This window comes from Podarcis raffonei, chromosome 13 (assembly GCF_027172205.1).
Source record: "Podarcis raffonei isolate rPodRaf1 chromosome 13, rPodRaf1.pri, whole genome shotgun sequence".
Taxonomy (NCBI): domain Eukaryota; kingdom Metazoa; phylum Chordata; class Lepidosauria; order Squamata; family Lacertidae; genus Podarcis; species Podarcis raffonei.
Window position 1 is genome coordinate 55,998,861 of NC_070614.1, and position 23,424 is coordinate 56,022,284.

The 23,424-nt window shown below is 47.3% G+C and overlaps 1 protein-coding gene across 1 annotated transcript; it reads right to left on the reverse strand.

Annotated features, from left to right (window-relative positions):
• Window positions 1–190: 190 nt before the first annotated feature.
• On the reverse strand, window positions 191–23,424 carry LOC128400494 (zinc finger protein 345-like). The gene is made up of 9 exons (XM_053362708.1): window positions 23,385–23,424; window positions 21,251–21,745; window positions 20,989–21,070; window positions 20,212–20,294; window positions 19,367–19,493; window positions 15,430–16,485; window positions 4,407–4,410; window positions 1,172–1,723; window positions 191–1,087 (listed from the first exon to the last, which is right to left on the reverse strand). The coding sequence occupies exons 2-9, from the start codon at window positions 21,650–21,652 to the stop codon at window positions 1,024–1,026; spliced, it is 2,370 nt and encodes a 789-aa protein (XP_053218683.1). The 5' UTR covers window positions 21,653–21,745; window positions 23,385–23,424; the 3' UTR covers window positions 191–1,023.

Here is a 23,424-nt window from a genome sequence, read left to right on the forward strand (position 1 = left end):
CCGTTTCTTCTCTGGCACAACTGCCCTCTAGGTGAGGGGGCCGCACAAAGGGTGGCGCCTTTGAGAGAGCTGTGGGTCACCTCCCTCTGTGCTCCAAAAGCAGCACGGCTGCCATTTTGGGGGGAGGCCATGATCCCTGAACGTGCTGCGTCTTCCAAGGTTTCAGATCAGTTTTTCTAGAGCCCCCAAGCTCCTTCCGGTTCCTTTAATGTGGCTAAGAATTGGGGCAAATGCATCTCAAATGGGCAAATGAATTTCAGAAGGGAGAAATGAATTCCAATAGGGGCAGATGTGAAATTTTGCACTTAGGCAGGATGAACCATATGCACAAATGTAGGATGGGGACACCTGGCTTACTAGCAGTACATGTGAAAAGGATTTAGGGGTCTTGTGAACACAAGCTTAACATGAGTCCACAGTGTGATGCAGCAGCAGCAGGAAGAAAAAAAAAAAAAGATAGTTGCTGTTAGCTAGGCTGCATCAACAAAAGTATAGCATCCAATAAGTTTAAGTAATAGTCCCACATGATTCTGCCTTGGCCAGACCTCACCTGGAGTCTTGTGTCTAGTTCTGGGCACCGTCATTCGAGAAGGATGTTGACAAGGTGGAATGGGAGCAGAGGAGGGTGACCAAGATGATCAAAGGTCTGGAAACCAAGACTTAGGAGCAGCAGTGGGGGGAGTTGGGGATGTTTAGACTGCAAAATTCTTGCCTTATAGGAGATAGGATTGTGATCTTCAAGTATCTTCACACGGAGGATGGAGCAAGCTTCAAGTTAGAAGAAAGTTGATTCCAATTGAACATCAGGAAGAACTTTCTAATGGTAGGAACAGTTCAGCTGTGGAAAGGACTCCCTAGAAAGGTGGTGGACCTTTCCATTCCTTGGAAGATCTGAAGCAGGTGGTCATCTGTCATGGGTTTCAGTTGAGATTTTTGCAATGCAAGTGGCTGGACTAGATTCTACAATTCTCCCAGCTAGCTCTTTGAAAGGGAGTTCGGGGAGTTCGGACTGAAGCCCTTTCCTCATTTCAAGCACTGATATGGTTTCTCCCAACTATGAGTTCTTTGATGGGAAATGAGACTGGACCTTTGAATGAAGCTCTTTCCACATTCCATACACTGATATGATTTCACACCACTATGAGTTCTTTGATGGCAAGTGAGACTGGACCTCTGCCTGTAGCTCTTTCCACATTCCAGGCACTGATATGGTTTCTCCCCTGTATGAATTCTATGATGGGACGTGAGATGGCAGCTGTCACGGAAGGTCTTCCCACACACCAAGCAATTATATGGTTTCTCCCCACTATGAGTTCTTTGATGTGAAGTGAGACTGACTCTGTAGCTGAAACTCTTTCCACATTCCAAACACTGATATGGCTTCTCCCCTGTATGAATTCTTTGATGGGGAGTGAGACTTGTCCTGTGAATGAAGCTCTTTCCACATTCCAAGCACTGATATAGCTTCTCCCCACTATGAGTTCTTTGATGGTGAATGAGACTTGCCCTGTAAATGAAGCTCTTTCCACATTCCAAGCACTGATAGGGTTTCTCACCTGTGTGAATTCTTTGATGGGAAGTGAGATAATCTTTCCGATTGAAACTCTTTCCGCATTCCAAGCACTGGTAGGGTTTCTCGCCTGTGTGAATTCTTTGATGGGAAGTGAGATCGGAGTTATGACTGAAGCTCTTTCCACATTCCCAGCAATGGTGTGGTTTCTCCCTTTTATGAATTCTTTGATGGGAAGTGAGATGATCTTTCCGATTGAAGCTCTTTCCACATTCCAAGCACTGATAGGGTTTCGCCCCTGTATGAATTATTTGATGGTAAGTGAAATGAGCCTTCTTACTGAAACTTGTTCCACATTTCAAGCACTGATATGCTTTCTTCCCAATGGAATTCCTTTGATAGAAAGCGGAATGGGAGCTCTGGCTCAGGTCCTCTCTGGACTCTAAATATCTATATGACTTCTCCAGTATGTGGATATTGTCATGGTCTCCCTTGTTCTTCATTTCAAATTCATCACCTACAATGGAGAGATAATTGGATTAGAGCCTCAGGAAGAAATGGGAGACCCAAATGATTGAACAATTCTAATTAACACTGATAGTAACATTGATAATGGAAGGGAGTTAAGTGTGAAGTCTTCCTACAGTGTACACTGGCTTTGTTGACTAGTGTTCACAAACATATTTATGAGAACCTGTGATTTTGTTTGGCCCAATCACAGAATCCGCTCCACCTCAAATGCCAGTCATATTTCTGCTCAATGAAATTGCAACAGAATCAAGAAGAAAAATGCTGACAGCCTGATCATAGTTTAAAAAGGTATAACCAGAGAAAAATGTCTGCAGACAAAACAGTAGATAGCCCTCCATTCAAGGCAGGTGTGCCATCTATGTGGGGCCATGGTGGTAAAGACTTCCCCCAATTTTCAGTGAAGGGTCTGGGCCCCTCCAAACTTCTGTGGTGGCCCCATATGACACATCAGCACGCCTCGCAATGTGCAATCGCAGGCGCAAGGCAGAGCACCTGATTCAATGTGAGCTGTGGGGGTGTTAGAATCCCAGAGGCTGTAGGTGGCGTTGTTAAACTCCATCAGAATCTGGGAGATTCGGCACACAGATTAATGTAAAGAATTTCAAACAGATATTATGATCCAACAGGGAGCCTTACCGAGAGAGGCCATGATCGCACGATTCTCCTCCATGACTTCCTGATGCAGAGCTCTCTGGTCAGGATCCAGCAACGCCCACTCCTCCTCCGTGAAACACACAGCTATATCCTCAAAGCTCACTAGACTCTGAAAGAAAAGGTCTTCCTTTCAGAAAGCATAAAGATTATCTAGCACACCTTGTTCTGTTGCACGGGGGCTTGGGGAGGTGGAGAAGAGGGGGGAGCCCTCAACTGGAGGGGCTGGGCAGGTGAATTCTCACCACTAGTTTTTAAAGTTTCTTAGCTGATTTAAAGCCTATTTTAAAAGGTAAAGGGACCCCTGACCGCTAGGTCCAGTCGTGACCGACTCTGGGGTTGCGGTGCTCATCTCGCTTTACTGGCCGAGGGAGCCGGTGTACAGCTTCCGGGTCATGTGGCCAGCATGACTAAGCCGTTTCTGGCAAACCAGAGCAGCACACGGAAACACTGTTTACCTTCCCGCCGGAGCGGTACCTATTTATCTACTTGCACTTGTACGTGCTTTCGAACTGCTAGGTGGGCAGGAGCAGGGACCGAGCAACGGGAGCTCACCCCGTCACGGGGATTTGAACCGCCAACCTTCTGATCGGCAAGTCCTAGGCTCTGTGGTTTAACCCACAGCGCCACCCGCGTCCCTAAAGCCTATTTTAGCATTGACATAGAAATAGAACTGCAACAACTGATAAAGAACGCTAGCAACATTCAGGAGGAGAGTTAAGGTGAGGTGGCTGTTCATTACTCTCAGCAGATAAACATGATGGGATGGGATTTTCAGCCTTCCTTAAGGGCAGATCTGACGGAAGCAAAGAGGAAGAGATTCATTTGCGCCCAGAGATGCCCTGGCTGCCCCGCCCCTCCGCCTCTTTCCCCACAAGGCTCCTTCCCCCTACCTGATCTGGTTCCACAGTCGCTGTTTCCCCTCCACCACCAAGAAAAGATGGAGTGGGAGGTTTTGCTGGCATCATTCTGTCACCTGCAAGAGATAAAGGGAATTGGGAAGACAGGAGATCAAGCAGAATCAACAGGGGCATCTTTCCCCATCTCCCTCTTGGCAAAGGTCATCACACAGGGCAACCAAATCAGTTTCTGTGCCAAAACTGGGCCTAAACCCTGATTGGAATGAATCTACTTATAACAAGCCTCACAGGCTGAGTGCATTTTAGCATTTGTACCCATTGCCTATTTCAGCAGTGCAAAAATGCATCTCCCCTCCTTGGGGCTCTTGGTCCCAAATGTCTTCCACAAAAAGATGAAAAGAAACCATGGATTAATTTGAAAACCAACACAATGGGACCAAACGGACAAAGGACTCCTTCCTCCTTACCCAATGGCCTCTCTCTTGCGCTGAATGGAGTCCTTTCTTCTTCAGGGTAATCTGGGCCCATTCCTGAAAGCAGATTCTTTCCCTTAAAGAACAAAAATGATTCCAAACAGAGAATGGGGGGAAGTGTTAGAGTCATAGAAAAGGAATGACAGAGGCAAAAACTTTAGAAGTAGCTCATATCATTATCTGGATGCTTTCCAAAAAAGAGGGGCCGTTAGTAGAGCATTTGGGTTTGTTCTCCCTCCTTGGAGCCCCTTGGGAGTATCAGAGGAAAGTCTCTCTCACCTGCTTCTTCTCCACCTGCTTCCTCTCCTCTGCCTGACTCAGGAGGAAACCTTCGGCCAGGGCCACTGCCTGGGAACTGGTCTCTGCTCCGCATTCCCTCACCCAGCTCTCCATCTCCGCTGGAAGGACAGCCAGGAACTGCTCCAAGATCACCAGGTCCAGCATCTCAGCTTTCGTGTACCTTTCTGGCTTCAGCCACTGACAGTCAAGGTGGAGGAACCGGCGGCAAACCTCTCGGGGTCCTTTGGCCTCCTGGGAGCAGAACTGCCTCAACTGCTGGCTCTGCACCTCTGAGTGAAGGGTGTCCTCCTCTCCCAGGATCTTATGCTCAGGGTATTCCCAGAATCCCCCACTGCTCACAATTTCCATGGCCTGGCCTCTTCCTGCTTCAGGGTCAGCTGAGCCTTGCTCATCCATCTGTGCTCTCAGGAAGCCTCCAAGAGATTGGGAGGGATCCCCTTTTTCTTCTTCTGCCATGTTCTGTGTGTCTGAAAAGAGGTACTAGGAAATCCTAAAGCAAATGCATTCTGCCCCGCCCCCCATAAATCTGACACACTATCAGGAGAAGAAAAGGGTTTTCTGAGTAAACGTATGTGAGTCTTGGTAGGAACCAGGATTGGACTGCACCACAGAGCTTTCTCTAAGAAAAAAAAAAAGAGGAGTAAGCCTCTTGCCCTCTTAGAAGGAAAGTGCCCAGGCCAAAAGTGGAGGCAACTGAAGGGGTTTCTGTGACATGAATCAGCCTGGTGGCTCCTGCCTTTCAGTCAAGGAATGAATTCAGAACAGGGAATATAAGTAAGTCATTTGTACCAAGTTTAATATGGATGCTAGTCCCGTTTTCTAGCACCTGGAAGCTCCAATGTTCTCAAGGCAGATTACGGGGGTGGGGACCCTTTTTCTTTCTTCAGAGGGCCAGATCCACTCCAGATTTTTGTAGGGTTTACTCCTTAGCCTTTTACTCTCCAGAAAATGTCCCTCAAGGCAACAGAGGTTTGGATTCAGAGTTTTCCTTTGACAGGCTACCTTGCCCAACGGGCTCGTCTCCCTCTACAGTATCTGAAGAAATTGCCTTCTTAACTGTTGAAGCCAGGGATGGGTCTCATTCACTCAATCCACTAGAGGCAATCTTCACATGCAACAGAACTCACCTAGGGCTATCATCACCTGGTGTAGCTGGCTAAAGAAAGCCATTCTCGGGGTGCGGCCACTGTCAAATGCTGACAGCTTTTAGGAACCACATGTGAGAACAAAGGTGGAGGAACTAGCCAGAAGGAGCTCGTCATTTCCCCACCGCAGATACTGCCCCTTCTCTACCACCCCATTTCCATCTCGCCTAGGCTGCTAGCCCCAGTCCCTTTGAGACAGAGAGGACATGGACAGGGCACTCCATGCTCCAGGATTATTGCAATGCCCGCTACGTGTGTGGAGCTGACCTTGACGATGAATCAGAATCAGCTCCAAAATCCCACAGCCAGATCCCTCTCTTCATTCATTGCATTCCACCCACCCTTTTCTCCCAGGGGCTCAAGGGGGCACCCAGGGGTCTCCCTGTTGTCCTTTAATCCCCACAGCAGCCCTTGAGAACACCATCAATTCCTGTTTTAAAGCAGCTGCATTGCCTGTCAGGGTGGTTGTGTCTTGGGGTGTGGATGGGGCTGGTTGGGGGTTCCCCGCCTGCATGAGCTGAACAGGACCCCCTGATGCATCCCCCCCCATTCTCCCCAATGCACCCCATGGCGGAAGACAAGGGAGACTCACCAGGTTGCAGGAGGTGCAAAGCAGAAAGACAGCAACTCCCCCTCCCCCTCTCCTCAGTGGCAGGGAGGAGGGGCTTCTCATCTGGAGGACTGCCCCCCCCACCTTCATTGCCTTTCCTCTCTAGGAATCCAGCTCAGCTCCTTTTAACCCTGGCAAAGCCAGGCACACTCAGCCCTCCCTCTGCAGAGCAGGAGACACGTGTGCTGAGCACCCAGAGCTGCTTCATTTGGGGGGGGGAGCCATGGGAGTAACCAGGATTTATGGTTTTCGGGGGGGCAGGACACCCACCTGTCCCCATCCTCTCTCTGTTTTTTAAAAAAATAATATTTATTACATTTTCAATTTTAACATGCAATCAAAAAAGCCAAATATTCAATGCTGAATTATCTATCTTTGGGCGACTTCCCATGCTCTGAAGTCCTCTCTCTAGCTCTGTCTAGCAGATTCAAAATGAAATGTGACAGCAACCATTGTTTTAAATTCCTTTCGTTTAACCACAAGTGCTCAGAAAAATGTTTCGAAATCTTTCTACAATTTCTACTTCAATTCAATTCAATTCAAAATCCTTTATTAGGCATATCACACCTCACATTAACAAACAAACTTCATATACAGACTGTATAAAATACGGGCTCAGCGAACATAATTTATACCAGTCCTATTTTTAACTCCAAAAAATAAATCAATGTACATAAATAATATAATACAACACAGCAACATCACCTACCATTAAAACCACTAAGTCTCTTTATCATGGCCCATTCTTTCTTCATGGGCAGCACTTAAAAATTCAGCCGCTATTAAAGTAATTTGATCATCGCTGTCCGCCAGCAGGTCCTAAACAGTTGGTTGTGCAAAAAACTGTCTATTAAATTTTAGGGCCTCAAATAATTGTCTTCTGGCATAGCTGCCAAAATCACAGGAAAAGAATATATGTTCTAGAGTATCGGGTTCCTGTTTTCTGCATTTGCAGAGACGCTCTGATTCTGGGATAGCTAAGTATCTTCCTCTCACTACCGCCGAGGGAAACATGTTAAATCTGGCCAACATAAACAGCCTACACGATTCATGTTTCTTCAGATTTGTCATGTATCCCTTTTGGAAATCTCTACACAAAGGGAGATTTAGGTGGATAGGAGAGCAGGTGCTGTGCTTTGCAACCTCAAGCATGGCGAGAACACTTTTTTCTGTGAGGGTCTTCCTGATAATTTCCCATATATCTTTGGGATCAGAGATTTCAAAATCAGTTAGAGTGAGCCCTATCGAATCCAGTTTTCTCCTACAAATCAATGATAGATTGTAGATTGCACTATCACTTAAAAGATCGTAAAGTATAGTATTAGGGGATAGGGCTCTATAATGGAGGAAGATCCAATATTTCAAGGTCCTCAGCCATGCCCTTACTGATAAAGGCAGTATTCCCAGCTCACAACATATTGTTTCATATTTTATAGAGTTTGCAAGTCCTAATAATGACCTCAAAAGGGATGCGTGAAATTTATCCAACCTCTTGAGGTCACCTGAAATCCACACTGGTGTGCCGTATAGAAGTTGGGCACAGAGTTTCATGTCAATCACTTGCAATACAGCTGGAATAAATCTGTTTCCTACTGGAGAAAAAAAATAGGATTTAATATGGTGGGCTGTCACTTTGGCCTTAGCTATTGCAGCACATATATGTGTATTCCAATTCATATTATTTTTGAATGTGATTCCCAGACAATTTCTACTTTTAGTTCAGTGCTTTTATTTACCTACTTGACTGAGGGTGGGGCAGTTGCCCCCCTCCTGTGCCCCAGTCTGGAAGAAGGAGGGTTTTTACTGAAACCAACCCTCTGCAGAACCTTGAGGACAGGAATCTTAGCCAGACCTAAAGCCTTGGGAGAGCCGGGCTGCTGGATAATAATAATAATAATAATAATAATAATAATAATACCCCACCCACCTGGCTGGGTTCCCCCAGCCACTCTGGGTGGCTTCCAGCAAAATATTAAAAACACGATAAAACATCCAACAGTAAAAGCCTCCCTAAACAGGCCAATGGCCCCCCTGGGCCAGCATCCTCACCTGGCAGCTGCCCCTGATGCCCCACAAAAAGGGGCGAGGATGGGGAAGCATCATGCCCAAGGCCCCCTCCACCCCTGGACACAGAAGCTGCCGTTTAACCTGAAGTAAATTGAAGTGTGGGCCGCAGTAGAGCTAAGACTATCTAATGTACACAAAGAAGATATTTAATTGGGTCTGCAGTACATATAATCAAACACGCAACGAACGAATGAGTATGAATTGCTTACAGAGAGAAAGCGCAAAACGATCAAGGGACACCTCAGATCTAAAAGGAAGCAGTAATCTGGGATGCCAAGAGCCTGTTTCATGGCCGACACCTTTTTCCGTGAGGACAAGAGACGCCTCTGAGCTTTGCCTTCTGCGGCCTCCACTTTCCACCTCCCTCGCCCTCTCGCTCGGGGATTTCTTTCTCTTTTCCCTTTCTTCCAGCCTCCCCCCCCCCCGCCGCCATTTCTTCTCTTCCTCAGGCGCTTCTCTTCCCCTCAGACTCCGCCATTTCAGCCCCTTTCCCCTCAGACTCATCTCTGGGCTCCCTCCTCCCTCTTTCTCCCCCACCTCAGCCTTCGCCCTTGTTCATTTGCCCCGTTTATAGCTATATTTCCCGCTCTCTTTCTCCTCAGCTTCTCCACTTTTTACCTCAGCTTCTCCCTTCCCGCCAAATCTCAGGCATCTCTCGCGCTCTCTCCCTTTCTTAAAACAAAATTTTTTTCCCCTTCCAGTAGCACCTTAAAGACAAACCTAGTTAGTTCTTGGTATGAGCTTTCGTGTGCATGCACACTTCTTCAGATACCTTTCTTCTTTTCTTTTCTTCCTCTCTCTCTCTCCTCCACTTTTTACCTCAGCCTCTCCTTTCCTACCAAATCTCAGGCGTCTCCCTCTACCCCCCTTCTTTCTTTCCTCCACTTTTTAATAATAATAATAATAATAATAATAATAATAATAATAATAATAATACCTTTATTGTCAATGTACCTGTGTACAATGAAATTAACCAAGCCTCCCCCCTCAGTCTCATTGCACTCTGTGCTTTTCGCACATCACACCAACCCTGAAAGTCAGTCGCACTATATTCTTTTCCCTTCAGCAGCTTAACAGCCCATGGATAGAAACTGTTCTTTAGCCTGTTGGTAAATTATACTGATTATACTTCTGTATCTGATTATACTTCTATATCTGATTCTACTTCTATAATCTGATTATACTTCTCTATCTCCTGCCCGAGGCTGGAAGGTGAAAGAGGTGCTGGCCTGAGAATTGTTCTCACTCTCCTAAGGCAACATCTAGGGGCTCAGGGGCAGCCCATCATATCAGGTGCTGTGTTGAATTGTGGGTAGACATAGCAGACGACACAGCAATTCTTCAAAGCAGCTCTTTATTTGTAAGCTGGAACAGAACTGAACAGCAAACAGCTCAGCCGGCCTGCTTTTATAGGCAGCCGGCTGTCAACATTGTAGCAACAACAACCCAGGGTTTCCCGCCTAAAATAACTGACGTGGACCTGAGTGAAAACTACATAGACAATACTCCTGGTGGCCAGGGGGAGAACTTCAATACATAACATGCTGTGTTCACCACCCTCTCTAGAGATTTTCTGTCCGTGGCTGTCAAGCCAACGTACCACACTGGACTGGTAGAAGGAGGTCATCAATTGTTCTTTTAACATTGTTCTTTCGCAAGACCCTGAGGAAATGGAGTCTCTGTTGGGCCTTCCTAACCTCGGCTTCTCCTTTCCTGCCAAATGTCAGGCATCTCCCCTTTCTTTCTTTCTTTCTTTCTTTCTCTCTCTCTCTCTCTCTCTCTCTCTCTCTCCTTCCTTCCTTCTTTCCTTCCTTCCTCTCCTCCACTTTTTACCTCAGCTTCTCCTTTCCTGCCAAATCTCAGGCATCTCCCTCTCCTTCCTTCCTTCCTTCCTTCCTTCCTTCCTTCCTTCCTCTCTCTCCTCCACTTTTTACCTCAGCCAAATCTCAGGCGTCCTCCCCCCCTTGCTCAGCAACAGTGTTCATTTCAGTTAACTTGAAGGGACATTTTTAAATTGGGGTTTTTGCCCACGCCGAGCCCCGTCTCCGGAGGCTTCCCTTCTCCCCCCAACTCTCTTCTGTTGTGGGAATAGGGTTCCAGAGGGCCGCCGGAAGGGGCCACGAGGGCCGGGTGCTGAGCGCGTCTTTCTCTGTGTGTTAAAGGTGGAATATGAAGAGAACTGAAGAGAAACTGCAACACATATAAAAGGATGGATACATGGAATAAAGGTAAAGGTAAAAAAATATAAAGGTAAAGGTAAAAAAATATATGTGTGGAATAGATAAAGGGGAAGCTGATAAAAGAAGAAGCAATGAACTCTAGGGGCATTTTTGTTACTATTACTTATTTGACATACACCACCCATTATGAAAAGGGCAGTGTGTCACATTAATAACATATTTTACAGGGCATGACAATGAAAACATAAAAAGCATAGTGATTGACAGCGTAAGAATAAAAACAAGCCTAATGACAATTGTCACCCCTCCCCCCCTTTAAAGATTATTTCATGGCCAAAGGGCTGCATATGAGGAATGTTTTTGCCTGGTGCCAGGGCTGCCATATTTCAAAAAGTGAAAATCCCGACACAAGAGTTGAGCATTTTTTAGGGTCAAAGTTGTTTAGTTATTTGTCTTTCTTTGTTGTCTTTGCTGTTGTTGAACTTTTTTTTTTTTGCACAATTACCAAGAAATTTGATGTTTTTCAGCTTTTTTAAAAAAATGAAAAATCAGCACTTCTGGAATGGGTTGCCATGTTTTCCTGGACATTTCCACACTTGCCAAAAATTCTCCTCAGACACTCTTAGCATCGGACGAATCCTGGATATGTCCGGGAAATCCCGGATGCATGGCAGCCTTACCTGGTGCTTAATACCTGAAAGGAAATGAGTCCGTGTTAATTAGCACCAACCTGCCTTAATCAGCCCTGATCACGCTAATTTCAAAGGGTTTGGGAACGTCTTACTTGGTTCTGTCATAGAGACTCATGACTCTGATGCCCCAAACCTTAACTAAATTCTAGCACCTATTGGTCCCAGGATTTCTGGGTTTCTGGCATCCTGAGAGTCGTAACATTACCCTCTGCCAAGAAATGAGCATCTGGCCACAGAAAAATTAGCAGAAAGGCTTAATCATAGACCATGGGTAGGCAACCTAAGGCCTGGGGGCCAGATCTGGCCCAATCGCCTTCTCAATCCGGCCCGCGGACGGTCCGGGAATAAGCGTGTTTTTACATGAGTAGAATGTATCCTTTCATTTAAAATGCATCTCTGGGTTATTTGTGGGGCATAGGAATTTGTTCATTGTCCCCCTCCCCAATATAGTCCAGCCCCCCACAAGGTCTAAGGGACAGTGGACCGGCCCCCTGCTGAAAAAGTTTGCTGACCCCTGTCATGGATCATTATAGGGTGACCTCCCCCACTCTCAGAAACCCTCTAATCTGCCCCAAACAGCCAACTTTGGATGCCCCCCACCCACAGAATATAGAGGACTCTTATGGCAGTGATGGCCAAACTCGGCCCTCCAGCTGTTTGGGGACTACAATTCCCATCATCCCTGACCACTGGTCCTGTTAGCTAGGGATGATGGGAGTTGTATTCCCAAAACAGCTGGAGGGCCAAGTTTGGCCAGCACTGTCTTATGACATCCCTGAGGGGATGACCTGTTGACTTCTGACCAGTGTCCAGCTGACCCCCAGCCTGGTCTGTTTTTCTCCATCATGGGAAAGGCTTCCCAACCACCTTTGTCTTTCTGCCTCCATCTTTATGGCACACACACCCTTCCTGCATTGACAGGCATTGGGCTAGATGACCCTTGGGGTCCCTTCCAACTGTGGTTCCTCTTCCCCCTTTCCAAAGACTGCACCCCCTGTTTCTGCAACCCCCACCCCCCAAATCCACAGCCTTTCCCCCCAGGCATCTGTTCATCAAAAGCTCCATGGACCCTCTTCTCAATACGCAGCAAACGTAGCAGCCTAGCACTGATTCCTAGACTCAAAGGATCATGGAATCGTAGAGTTGGGAGGGACCACGAGGGTCATCTAGTCCAACCCCCTGCATGCAGGAATCTTCTCCCCAACGTGGGGCTCAAACCCATGACCCCGAGATTGAGAGTTGTGTGCTCTCCGACTGAGCTGTAACACAAAAAAGGTCCAGATAGGAAGCCTTTGAAGCTTTTCAATTTTATTTTTGCATTTTCCATTTTACAAACCATTACAACAAAAACAAAACAAAATTCAGACATCATATCCTATTTAACTCCCCCCCCCTTGTGGATCCTTATATTTTCATTTTCATTCTGCATCTTATCACCAACTCCAATTATTGTAAATCCTTAATCAATCCATGGTTCAGATTTTTACAAGTTTTCTGTCAATCCTACTAATGAATGTAATTGTTTACAGTAATTTTTCAAATACATTATATACTTCCCCCATTCTTTATTAAAATTTGATTCTTTCTGCCTCCTGATTCTTCCTGTAAGTTTTGCCAATCCAGCATAGTTCATTAATTTTGATAGCCGCTCTTCCTTGTTTGGAACGGTATTTTCTTGCCATCCCTGGGCCAGCAACGTACGGGCAACTGTGGTTGCATACATGAACAATTTCTTCTGGTCCTTCAGGATCTCTGCACCTAAAATTCCTAAAAGAAAAGCTTCTGGTTGCTTAGTAAACATTTTTTTCACCATTTTTTCCCACTCATTATATATCATTTCTCATAAAGCTTTTTTTACACAACTGCCACATATGATAAAAGATCCACTCTTTCTCTTTACATTTCCAGCACGTTAGAATTTGATTTATACATTTTAGCTAATTAAGTACCATTGGGACATCATTTTCATATAGTTTTTTTTCAAAGTATAACATACTGTAAATTTCAGATCGGTAATCAATAATTTCTCCCATGCTGCTAACTCAATATTATAACCAAAATCCCTTGCCCAGTGTATCACTACTGCTTTGAACTGTTCCATCTTTTGTTTACCAATCCGATAAAAAATTATACATTTAGTTTTTATTTTCCAGCAACTCTTTCAAATTGGGAGGTTTTATGTGAAAAATCTTTCTTTTTGTCCAATTTAAATGCTTCATTAAGCTGGTGATATTGCAACCAGTTGGTTATTAGTCCTCTTACTTCTTCATAACTCCTTAATTTTAAGCCTTGATCTATCTCTTTTAATAGTTCTTTGTAAGTTACCCAGTCATTTCTCATATTTATGTTTTTAACCGATTAAGTTTAAAGCCTGCTACCTCTCCAAATTTATGAATCTGTTCCAGAGCCACTGGAACCTTGACCAGAGGCTCCTCTACCAATATCACCACATCATCAGCAAATGCCTTAAGTTTATATGTCCTGTGTCCCACTGTTATCCCTTCAATCTTGACATCCAATCTGATTCTGCTAGCCAAAACCTCTAATACTAGTATAAACAATAATTGTGACAAGGGGCAACCCTTTCTTGTCCCCTTTGTTATATTACATTTTTCTGTTAGCACATTATTTACAATCAGCATGGCGTGTTGATTAGAAGCCTTTGAAACTTTTCATTCTTAGTGCTAATATTAGTACAGTGGTACCTTGGTTCTCAAAATTAATCCGTTCTGGAAGTCCGTTCCAAAACCAAAGCCTTCCAAAACCAAGGCGCACTTTCCCATAGAAAGTAATGCAAAATGGATTACAGTGGTATCTCAGGTTAAGTACTTAATTTGTTCCGGAGGTCCGTTCTTAACCTGAAGTACCACTTTAGCTAATGGGGCGTCCTGCTGCTGCCGCGCTGCTGCTGCACGATTTCTGTTCTCATCCTGAAGCAAAGTTCTTAACCCGAGGTAATATTTCTGGGTATTATTTCTGGGTTAGGGTTCAGGTCTGTAACCTGAAGCGTATGTAACCCGAGGTACCACTGTATTCCGTTCCAGACATTTAACAGCAATTTAACATGAATTTTGCTATCTACCGAGACCATTGATCCATAAAATGAAAGCAATAAACAATGTACTGCAGTCACACAATCAGTCAATCAGTAGCTGAACTGGGTTCCACACAGTTACAAAAACCAAACAAAAATGCTGCAGAAACAAAAACGCAAAATAAATAGCAAAAACAGACAGACCTCAGCGTAACACTCAAAAAGGGAGTGTGGCACTCAAAACGGAGCACGTTCGGCTTACGAAAACAGTTTGCAAACCAGAACACTTACTTCTGGGTTTGCAGTGTTTGGGTTCCAAGCTGTTTGAGTACCAAGGTGCTTGAGAACCAAGGTACCACTGTATTAACAAGTAATCATGCTGGCTCAAGACACACAGATTTCAAGGGGGAGGAGGAATATTAGGAGGAGTTCTCCCACTGACCCACCTGCCCCCCTCTCCCCATCTGGAGCTCTCAACGCCTTCATCTTCCACCCCATATACAAGGCGTCCTTGGCTAGAAACCACCAGCAGACCCCTCCCCTCTGCTGTAGCCCCTGCCGCTCACTAGGAACGCTGACCCCCTGGAGGCAGTCTGGAGCTGGTGCAAGGAGAAGAGGCAAATCCAGGCAGTGGCGGCGGTGCAAGTGACGGGAGGGGGAAGCACAGGAGAGAGGGGGCAACGTGGAATAATTAAAAGGAATGGGCAAAATGTGCCTCAGTTTCCTCTCTGGCACAACTGAGCTGGGTGAGGGGCCAAGCAAACTGTGGCTGTGAGTAGGGCAAAAGGAATCTCAAGGCTGCAAAGTAATCTTAAAAGGGGCAAATGACTCTCCAGATGGTCCAGATAAAGGGAAGTCATACCACTGCTCTATACTTCCTTAGTCAGAGCACACCTGGAGTCTTGTGTCCAGTTCTTGGCACCCCAATTCAAGAAGGATATTGACAAGTTGGAATGTGTGCAGAGGCAGGTGACCAAAATGATCAAGGGTCTGGAAATCAAGACTTAGGAGAAACAGCTGAGGAAACTGGGGGTGTTTAGTCCGCAAAATTGTAGATTTAGAGGAGATAGGATAGTGACCTCTAAATATCTAAAGGCTGTCCCATGGGGGATGGAACAAGCTTGTTTCTTCCTGGCCTGTAGAGGAGGCCCTGAACCAATGGCTCCAAGTTACAAGAAAGTTGATTCCAACTGAACACCAGGAGGAAGAACTAATGTTCACAGCTGTACAGCAGTGGAAGCAAGTCCCTTGGAAGGTGGTGGACTCTCCTTCCTTGGAAGATCTCAAGCAGGGGCTCGGTGGCCATATGTCATGCATGTTTCAGTTGAGATTTCTGCCCTGCAGTAGGTTGGACTAGATTCTCCCATTCTCCTCACTGTGGATTTTTTGATGGAAAGTGAGATTGCCCTTCTGACTGAAGCTCTTCCCACATTCCAAGCACTGATATGGCTTCTCCCCTGTATGAATTCGTTGATGGGAAGTGAGAGCAGAACTCTGACTGAAGCTCTTTCCACATTCCAGACACTGAAATGGTTTCTCCCCTGTATGAATTCTTTGATGGGAAGTGAGGTTGGACCTCTGACTGAAGCTCTTTCCACATTCCATGCACTCATATGGTTTCTCCCCTGTATGAATTCTAAGATGGGACTTGAGATGGCAGCTGTGACGGAAGCTCTTCCCACATTCCAAGCACTGATATGGTTTCTCCCCTGTATGAATTCTTTGATGGAAAGTGAGACTGGCTCTGTAACTGAAATTCTCTCCACATTCCAAGCACTGATATGGCTTCTCCCCTGTATGAATACGTTGATGGGAAGTAAGATTGTTCTTATAACTGAAGATCTTTCCACATTCCAAGCACTGATATGGTTTCTCCCCTGTATGAATTCTTTGATGGGAAGTGAGCACAGAACTCTTACTGAAGCTCTTTCCACATTTCATGCACTGATAGGGTTTCTCGCCTGTATGAATTCTGAGATGGGACTTGAGATGACAGCTATGACGGAAGGTCTTCCCACATGCCAAGCAATTGTATGGTTTCTCCCCTGTATGAATTCTTTGATGGGAAGTGAGACTGGCTCTGTAACTGAAACTCTTCCCACATTCCAAGCACTGATATGGCTTCTCCCCTGTATGAATTCTTTGATGGGAAACGAGATTGTTTTTGTAACTGAAGATCTTTCCACATTCCAAGCACTGATACGGTTTCTTGCCTGTATGAATTCTTTGATGGAAATTGAGAGAGTCGTGCCAAGCGAAACTCTTTCCGCATTCAAAGCACTGATAGCGTTTCTTTCCAGTGTGATTTCTTTGATAGGAAGTGGAACTGGAGCTCTGGCTCAAGCTCTCTCTGCATTCCGAATATTGATGTGGCTTCTCCTCTGTTTTGACTTTGTCGTGGTCTCCCATTTTCTTCATTTCCAATTCATCACCTGCAATGAAGAGAGAAGCGAACGTTGGTACTTAACAAGATAAATTCCTTCTCTGTAGGGAGAATTGGTCTCTGCCCATCTCACCATTGAAAATAAGTTAAAGCTTTGAGGAATACATCCTATCTCCAGTTCAACTCATGTTTAAGCAAGTAACTGTATAGTCACAACATAACAACTGAAGAATAGGAACAGAACAGTGATTCTAGTGGGGCATGCCGCTCTCGTCACTGAATGAAAATTCCTACTGGCCCCTGTAACTAGCACAGGTGAAGGAGGGGGAACTCTGATATGTGCTGAAGAGCAAGAAGGCTGGGATGGAAAGACAGAAGAGGCCCCTGGACCTTGGGGGAAGGTGTCCCATGTCCCTCTAGGCAACCCTCTGAAATCCAGTGTTTGATAGCCTCCCCCATGCACACAGAGGTACCCGAGAAGGCCGGATCCCAATTCTCCGTACAGAGAAGGAACATATCACGGTAAGTATCAATGTTCACTTCTCCTGTAGGGGAAAACTGGGATCCATGATGTGGGAAGTATCTCAGCAGTGTCCAGATCAGGTGGCAGCCACTGTGGGCCCTACCTCCTCATTGTTAACCACCTGTTGAAGCACTCTTCTCTCAAAGGAGGCCTCTGCTGAGACGAAGGTGTCTAACTTATAGTGTTTCATGAAGGTGGAGGGAGAGGACCAAGTGGCTGCCCTGTATATCACCCAGGGGAGCTCACGTCCCAAATGATGCCAAGGTAACTGTGCTCCTGGTGGAATGGGCAGTGATTCCCAAGGGCACCCCACCCCACCCCCGGATCCAGCCTGCCAGTGATGCTGGGGGAACCTTGTGCCCCTTGGTTCTAGACTGGAAAGAAGCAAACGGAGCCCCTGCTATGTGGAACTCCTCTGTGTTCCTGAGGTAAACCCTGATGGCCCTGCACACATCCATTCCTTCTGCCCCCCTCCCCCGGAGGGTTTGTTGCCTTAAGGTCTCTAGCACTGAATGAGTCCCTGTGGAGACGAAAGGAAGAATCAGTTCCTTTCTGACTCTTTCTCTCTGTCTTCTTATGAGGCAGAGCCTTCTTCTTGTCCCCGGTCTCTACCAGGGCATCTTCCGGCCCCTCCGCAAATAGCTGCCCCCCTTGAAGGGGTCGCTGGCCAGGCTGGTCTTGGCTTTGGTGTCCACCTGCCACTGTTTAAGCCAGAGCTGCCTGCGCACTGCCACATCCTCTGCCCTGGCTCCTGCTGCGAATTGAACAAGCATCCAACGAGGCATCAGCCACATGGGCAGAGGCCTAGCTTGCTTTGCTATTCCCTGCTGGTTATGGACGAACCCTGGTCCAACCTCTGCCAGAAGGGCCTGGGCTCAGATGTAGGTCACTCTGGCCATGAAAGAAGCTGCAGCCAAGACCTCAATGGCTTGTGCACAAGCTTCATGTGATCTGAGCAACAAAACCTGAGCCCTTTTGTCTTCAGGGTTCCTGGGGTTATCCTGCCCATCTCTGGAAACCATGGGTCCATGAGCGAGGGAACATATAGGGGCATCTACGGGAGGAACACTAAGAAATCCCATTGCAGGCTTATCAAATGAATTTAGCTGCCTTATGGGGAAGCTTGCTGCCTTAGCAGCCCCAGGAATCCACCATTTCTGCAAGATGGTCTCCTTAAACTCTTCTGGATAAGGGGAAACCCTCTTGCAGGCCTTGTGCTTGGGAAAGGCCATGGAGGCATTGCCTGCTGCCTGGGCCTGCTCAGGGACATGGACTGTCCTCACAGTCTTTCCCAGGAGCTGCTTGATGTCTAGGCTCATGAAGAGTCTGGGGGAATGCTCCCCCTCGTCCTCCTTCCCTTCCTCCTCACCTGGAGAAAGCTCACTATCCTCTCTGTCTGAGGAGGTGGGGGCAGGCCTGGATGTTGAGGAAAGGGGTGTGAGAGCCTGAGGCATCCTCTGAGCTGGCTGCCCATGGGGAAAGGGAAGGCTCAGCTCTTCTGGAAGCCCTTCTGCCAGAGCCCCTTCCTCCCCTGCTCAGCAGAACCCGGCGCCTCCTGTGCTGGGTCCCTGCCTCTGAGCCCTTCCCCTGTGAGGGGACAAGAGGCTGCTCCAAGATGAGGAATGCTCTGAGGGGGAAAGGGAGGGATCAGCTCTCCTTCTCATCCTCCCTGGCACCCTGGCCATCGTGCTGGTTCCTAGCCCTGCTTGAACTGGAACCATGCGTGTTTTTCTAAGGCCCCCTCTCCACTGCTGCCCCTGGCTGAACGGGGCTGTGGGAAGGCCCAGAGCCTGTCCTAGCCAGGTGACCTACTCAAGAGCAAATGGAGGCCTCTCAGAGGGTGGGGGGAGACAAGGGTTGTCCCCCTACCCCCCTTTCCTGGTTTTCCAGACCTTCCAGACGTGCTGGAGCTGCTGGATCAGGCCTTTGCAGGTCGACCAAAACCTCGGCCTGGGCTGCTGCTAAATTCAAGAAGTCCCCTTGCCCAGTTGGCCTGGGTTCCCACAGAATTCTCTGAGGAGTCAGCCAAGAGATCTATTTCCCAGAAAAGGACTCCTCCTGAGAAGGGGCCCCTCCTGCTGTGTTCCAGCCCTTTCTGCGGTTCTGTTTGGCCCAATCATAGAATCCGTTCCATCTCTAATGTCAGTCATCATTTTGGTCAACCAGAATCTGACAGAATCAAGAACAAAAAACTGACAACCTAATCAAAAGGCATAACCAGAGAAAAAAATGTTCACAGACAACACAGTTGACAGCCCTCTATTCAAGGTAAGATGAGGGTGTGTGTGTTAGAATCCCAGATGCTGTAGGTGGCGCTGTTAAGCTCCATCAAAATCTGAGAGGTTCGTCACAAAAATTAATGTAAAGAATTTCAGGACAGATATTATGATCCAATAGGGAGCCTTACCGAGAGAGGCCATGATCGCACGATTCTCCTCCATGACTTCCTGATGCAGAGCTCTCTGGTCAGGATCCAGCAACGCCCACTCCTCCTCCGTGAAACACACAGCTATATCCTCAAAGCTCACTAGACTCTGAAAGAAAAGGTCTCCCTTTCAGAAAGCATAAAGATTATCTAGCACACCTTGTTCTGTTGTTTCCTGTCTGTTAGTTGCTGTGTAGTTTTCAGGGGAATGTTTCACTGCACATTTTAATGATGGATGCATATCTAAGCATCTTAATGGAATGATTTTATTCTGTATTTTTAAAACCGGGTACTAATCTTTGTGCAAGGGGGTGAAACTCCACATGGTGCTCTTCAAATCCGTATGTCTGCAGAAGCATTTTAGCTTGTGAGATGGCAGGCTCCCCTCTCTCCTCTCCTTATGACGTATTTTGGGAGGGTGCAGAGAGACAACTCTCCTCATTCCCTAAAGCCAACTTCAAGGGCTGCACGGGGGCTTGGGGAGGTGGAGAAGAGGGGGGAGCCCTCAACTGGAGGGGCTGGGCAGGTGAATTCTCACCACTGGTTTTTTTTTTAAAGTTCCTTATGTTTTAGCATTGACCAATAAACATAGAAACAGAATTGCAACAACTGATAAATAATGCTAGCAACATTCAGGAGGAGAGTTAAGGTGAGGTGGCTGTTCAATACTCTCAGCGGATAAGCCTTCTCCAATGGCATTTTCAGTGTTCATTAAGGGCAGCTTTGGCAGAAGCAAAGAGGAACAGGAGAGAGATTCATTTGCGCCCAGAGATGCCCTGGCTGCCCCACCCCTCAGCCTCTTTCCCCACAAGGCTCCTTCCCCCTACCTGATCTGGTTCCACAGTCGCTGTTTCCCCTCCGCCATCAAGAAAAGATGGAGTGGGAGGTTTTGCTGGCATCATTCTGTCACCTGCAAGAGACAAAGGTAAGTGGGGAGACAGGAGTGCCTGCCTCTCTCAGAGGTGAAGCCTCTACATCCGCTGCTTCACCTGCGGATGTAACAGAGAAACAGAATTGTGTGTCATCAGTATATTGCTGGCAACGTCCTCCCAAACTCTGGATGTTCCTACTCAGCGGTTTCATGTAGATGTTAAGTAGCATATGGGATAAAACAGAGCCCTGAGGAATTCCTCCCTTAAGGCTCCATGGGGCTAAAAAGCAATCCCCAAGCATCACCCTCGGGGAACCACCATCCAAGAAGGACCAGAACCACTGCAAAGCTGGGCCACCTCCTCCGGACTCAGCCAGCTGCTCCAGAAGGAGAGCGTGATCGATGGTATCAAAAGCCGCTGAGATGTCCAGCAGAATCAACAGGGGCATCTTTCCCCATCTCTCTCTCGGCAAAGGTCATTACATAGGGCAACCAAATCAGTTTCTGAGCCAAAACCGGGCCTAAACCCTGATTGAAATGAATCTACTCATAACAAGCCTCACATGCTGAGTGCATTTTAGCATTTGTACCCATTGCCTATTTCAGCAGTGCAAAAATGCATCTCCCCTCCTTGGGGCTCTTGGTCCCAAATGTCTTCCACAAAAAGATGCAAAGATTAGTTTCAAAACCAACAGAATGGGATCAAAGGGACAAAAGACTCCTTCCTCCTGACCCAGTGACCTCTCTTTTGTGTCCAGCGGAGTCCTCTCTTCCTCAGAGTAATCTGGGCCCATTGCTGCAAGCAGATCCTTTCCCTGAAAGAACGAAAACAATTCATAGAATTATAGAAAAGGAATGAGAGGCAACAATTTTAGAATATCCGACAATGCTCCACTAATGGGCCATTAATAGAGCATTTGGGTTTGTTCTCCCTCCTGTTTGGAGCCCCTTGGGAGTATCCAGAGGAAAGTCTCTCTCACCTGCTTCTTCTCCACCTGCTTCCTCTCCTCCGCCTGACTCAGGAGGAAACCTTCGGCCAGGGCCACTGCCTGGGAACTGGTCTCTGCTCCGCATTCCCTCACCCAGCTCTCCATCTCCGGGGGAAGGACAGCCAGGAACTGCTCCAAGATCACCAGGTCCAGCATCTCAGCTTTCGTGTGCCTTTCTGGCTTCAGCCATTGATGGTCAAAGCAGTAGAGTTGGCTGCAAACCTCTCGAGGTCCTTTGGCCTCCTGGGAGCAGAACTGCCTCAACTGCGGGCTCTGCACATCTGAGCGAAGGGTGTCCTCCTCACCCAGGATTTTCTGTATGGAGTTTTCCCAGAATCCCCCATGGCTCCCAGTGTCAATGCCATGGCCTCTTCCTGCTCCAGGGTCAGCTGAATCTTGTTCATCCATCTGTGCTCTCAGGAAGCCTCTAAGAGATCGGAAGGAATCCTTCCCCCCCCTCTTGCCAAGTTCTGTGTGTCCGAAAAGAGGTGCTAGCAAAATCTACAAAGCAAATGCATTGTTCCGTTATTAAACTGACATAGTCAATTTGTTTCTTGGGCAAGCGTGGATGAGTCCTGCTAGGAAGCAGGATTGGACTCTACCACAGGCCAGATTTTCAGCTTTCTTTAAGAAAAGGTAAGCCTCCAGCCCTCCTAGAAGGAAAGTGACCATGCCAAACTGTGAGATGAATCAGCCTGGTTGAGCCTGTCTTTCAGTGTTTGCAGACAAGGAATGAAGTCAGTCCTGTGACTGACAAGTGTGCCAGTTATACCAAATGTAATGTACACACTAGGCTAACAGTGGGGGTCCTAATTCCAGGGTTCTCAAGAGTTGCTCTCTCCCACCCCCACTTCAGGACACATTTCTTCCCTGCTTCTGTCTTGTTTTCTAGAACTTGGAAGCTCCAAGCTTCTCAAGGCAAATTACTGGGGTAGGGCACCTTTTTCTTTTTTCTGAGGGCCCAGATGGTTATCTGGCCAACCCCCCGAGGGTCAACTGGGCAAGACCAAAGTTCATTTGGGTGGGTTCAAAGGGCAGCGCTAAAAAGCAAGTAAATCTTTCTATGCTTGTACTTGTTTTAAACATCTTTAATATTGTACTTTACTGCTGCCATCTACCGTGGGAACTTAGGGGAAAGGGCAGGTAATTAACAGCAGGAGCAGCAGCAACAGCAGCAACAACTCCCACACGGATCAAAAATGTTGGGAATACTCCTGGATCCAACATGGTCACTGGAGGCTCAGATGGTGCCAATGACTCACAACTGCTGCCTCTCGCATAGATTTTGCTGCATTTGCAGCCCCAAAGTGACTGCCATGGGGCGCAAGCCTGGGCAGTGTGCCTGGAAGTCCTGGACTGACCAGATGACAAGACCTGCAGAAATTCCCTTCTTAACTGTTGAACCCACTGTGGGTCTCGTCCGCTTAATCCACCAGAGCCTGTCTTCGCATGCAGAGGGAGTCCCTAACTCACTGAGGGTTTAAGACCCATTGGCTACCTTCATCTGGTTTAGCCAGCCATTCAGATCTGCTGCCAGGGGGCAGCCACTGACCCATACTGCCAGCTTTTAGGAACCACATGTGAGAACAAAGGTGGAGGAACTAGCCAGAAGGAGCCCGTCATTTCCCCACCACAGATGCTGCCCCTTCTCTACCGCCCCATTTCCAGCTGGGCTAGGCTGCTAGCCCCAGTCCCTTTGGGATGGAGATGACGTGGACAGGGCACTCCATGCTCCAGGATTATTGCAATGCCCGCTACGTGTGTGGACCTGACCTTGACGATGAATCAGAATCAGCTCCAAAATCCCACAGCCAGATCCCTCTCTTCATTCATTGCACTTCCACCCACCCTTTTCTCCCAGGGGCTCAAGGGGGCATCCAGGGGTCTCCCTGTTGTCCTTTAATCCCCACAGCAGCCCTTGAGAACACCATCAATTCCTGTTTTAAAGCAGCTGCATTGCCTGTCAGTTCCTTTGCAGAGCCAGTTGGGTGGTTGTGTCTTGGGGTGTGGATGGGGCTGGTTGGGGGTTCCCCGCCTGCATGGGCTGAACAGGACCCCCTGATGCATCCCCCCTGAAGCCCTGAGGACCCACCCCCGTTCTCCCCAATGCACCCCATGGTGGAAGACAAGGGAGACTCACCAGGTTGCAGGAGGTGCAGAGCAGAAAGACAGCAACTTCC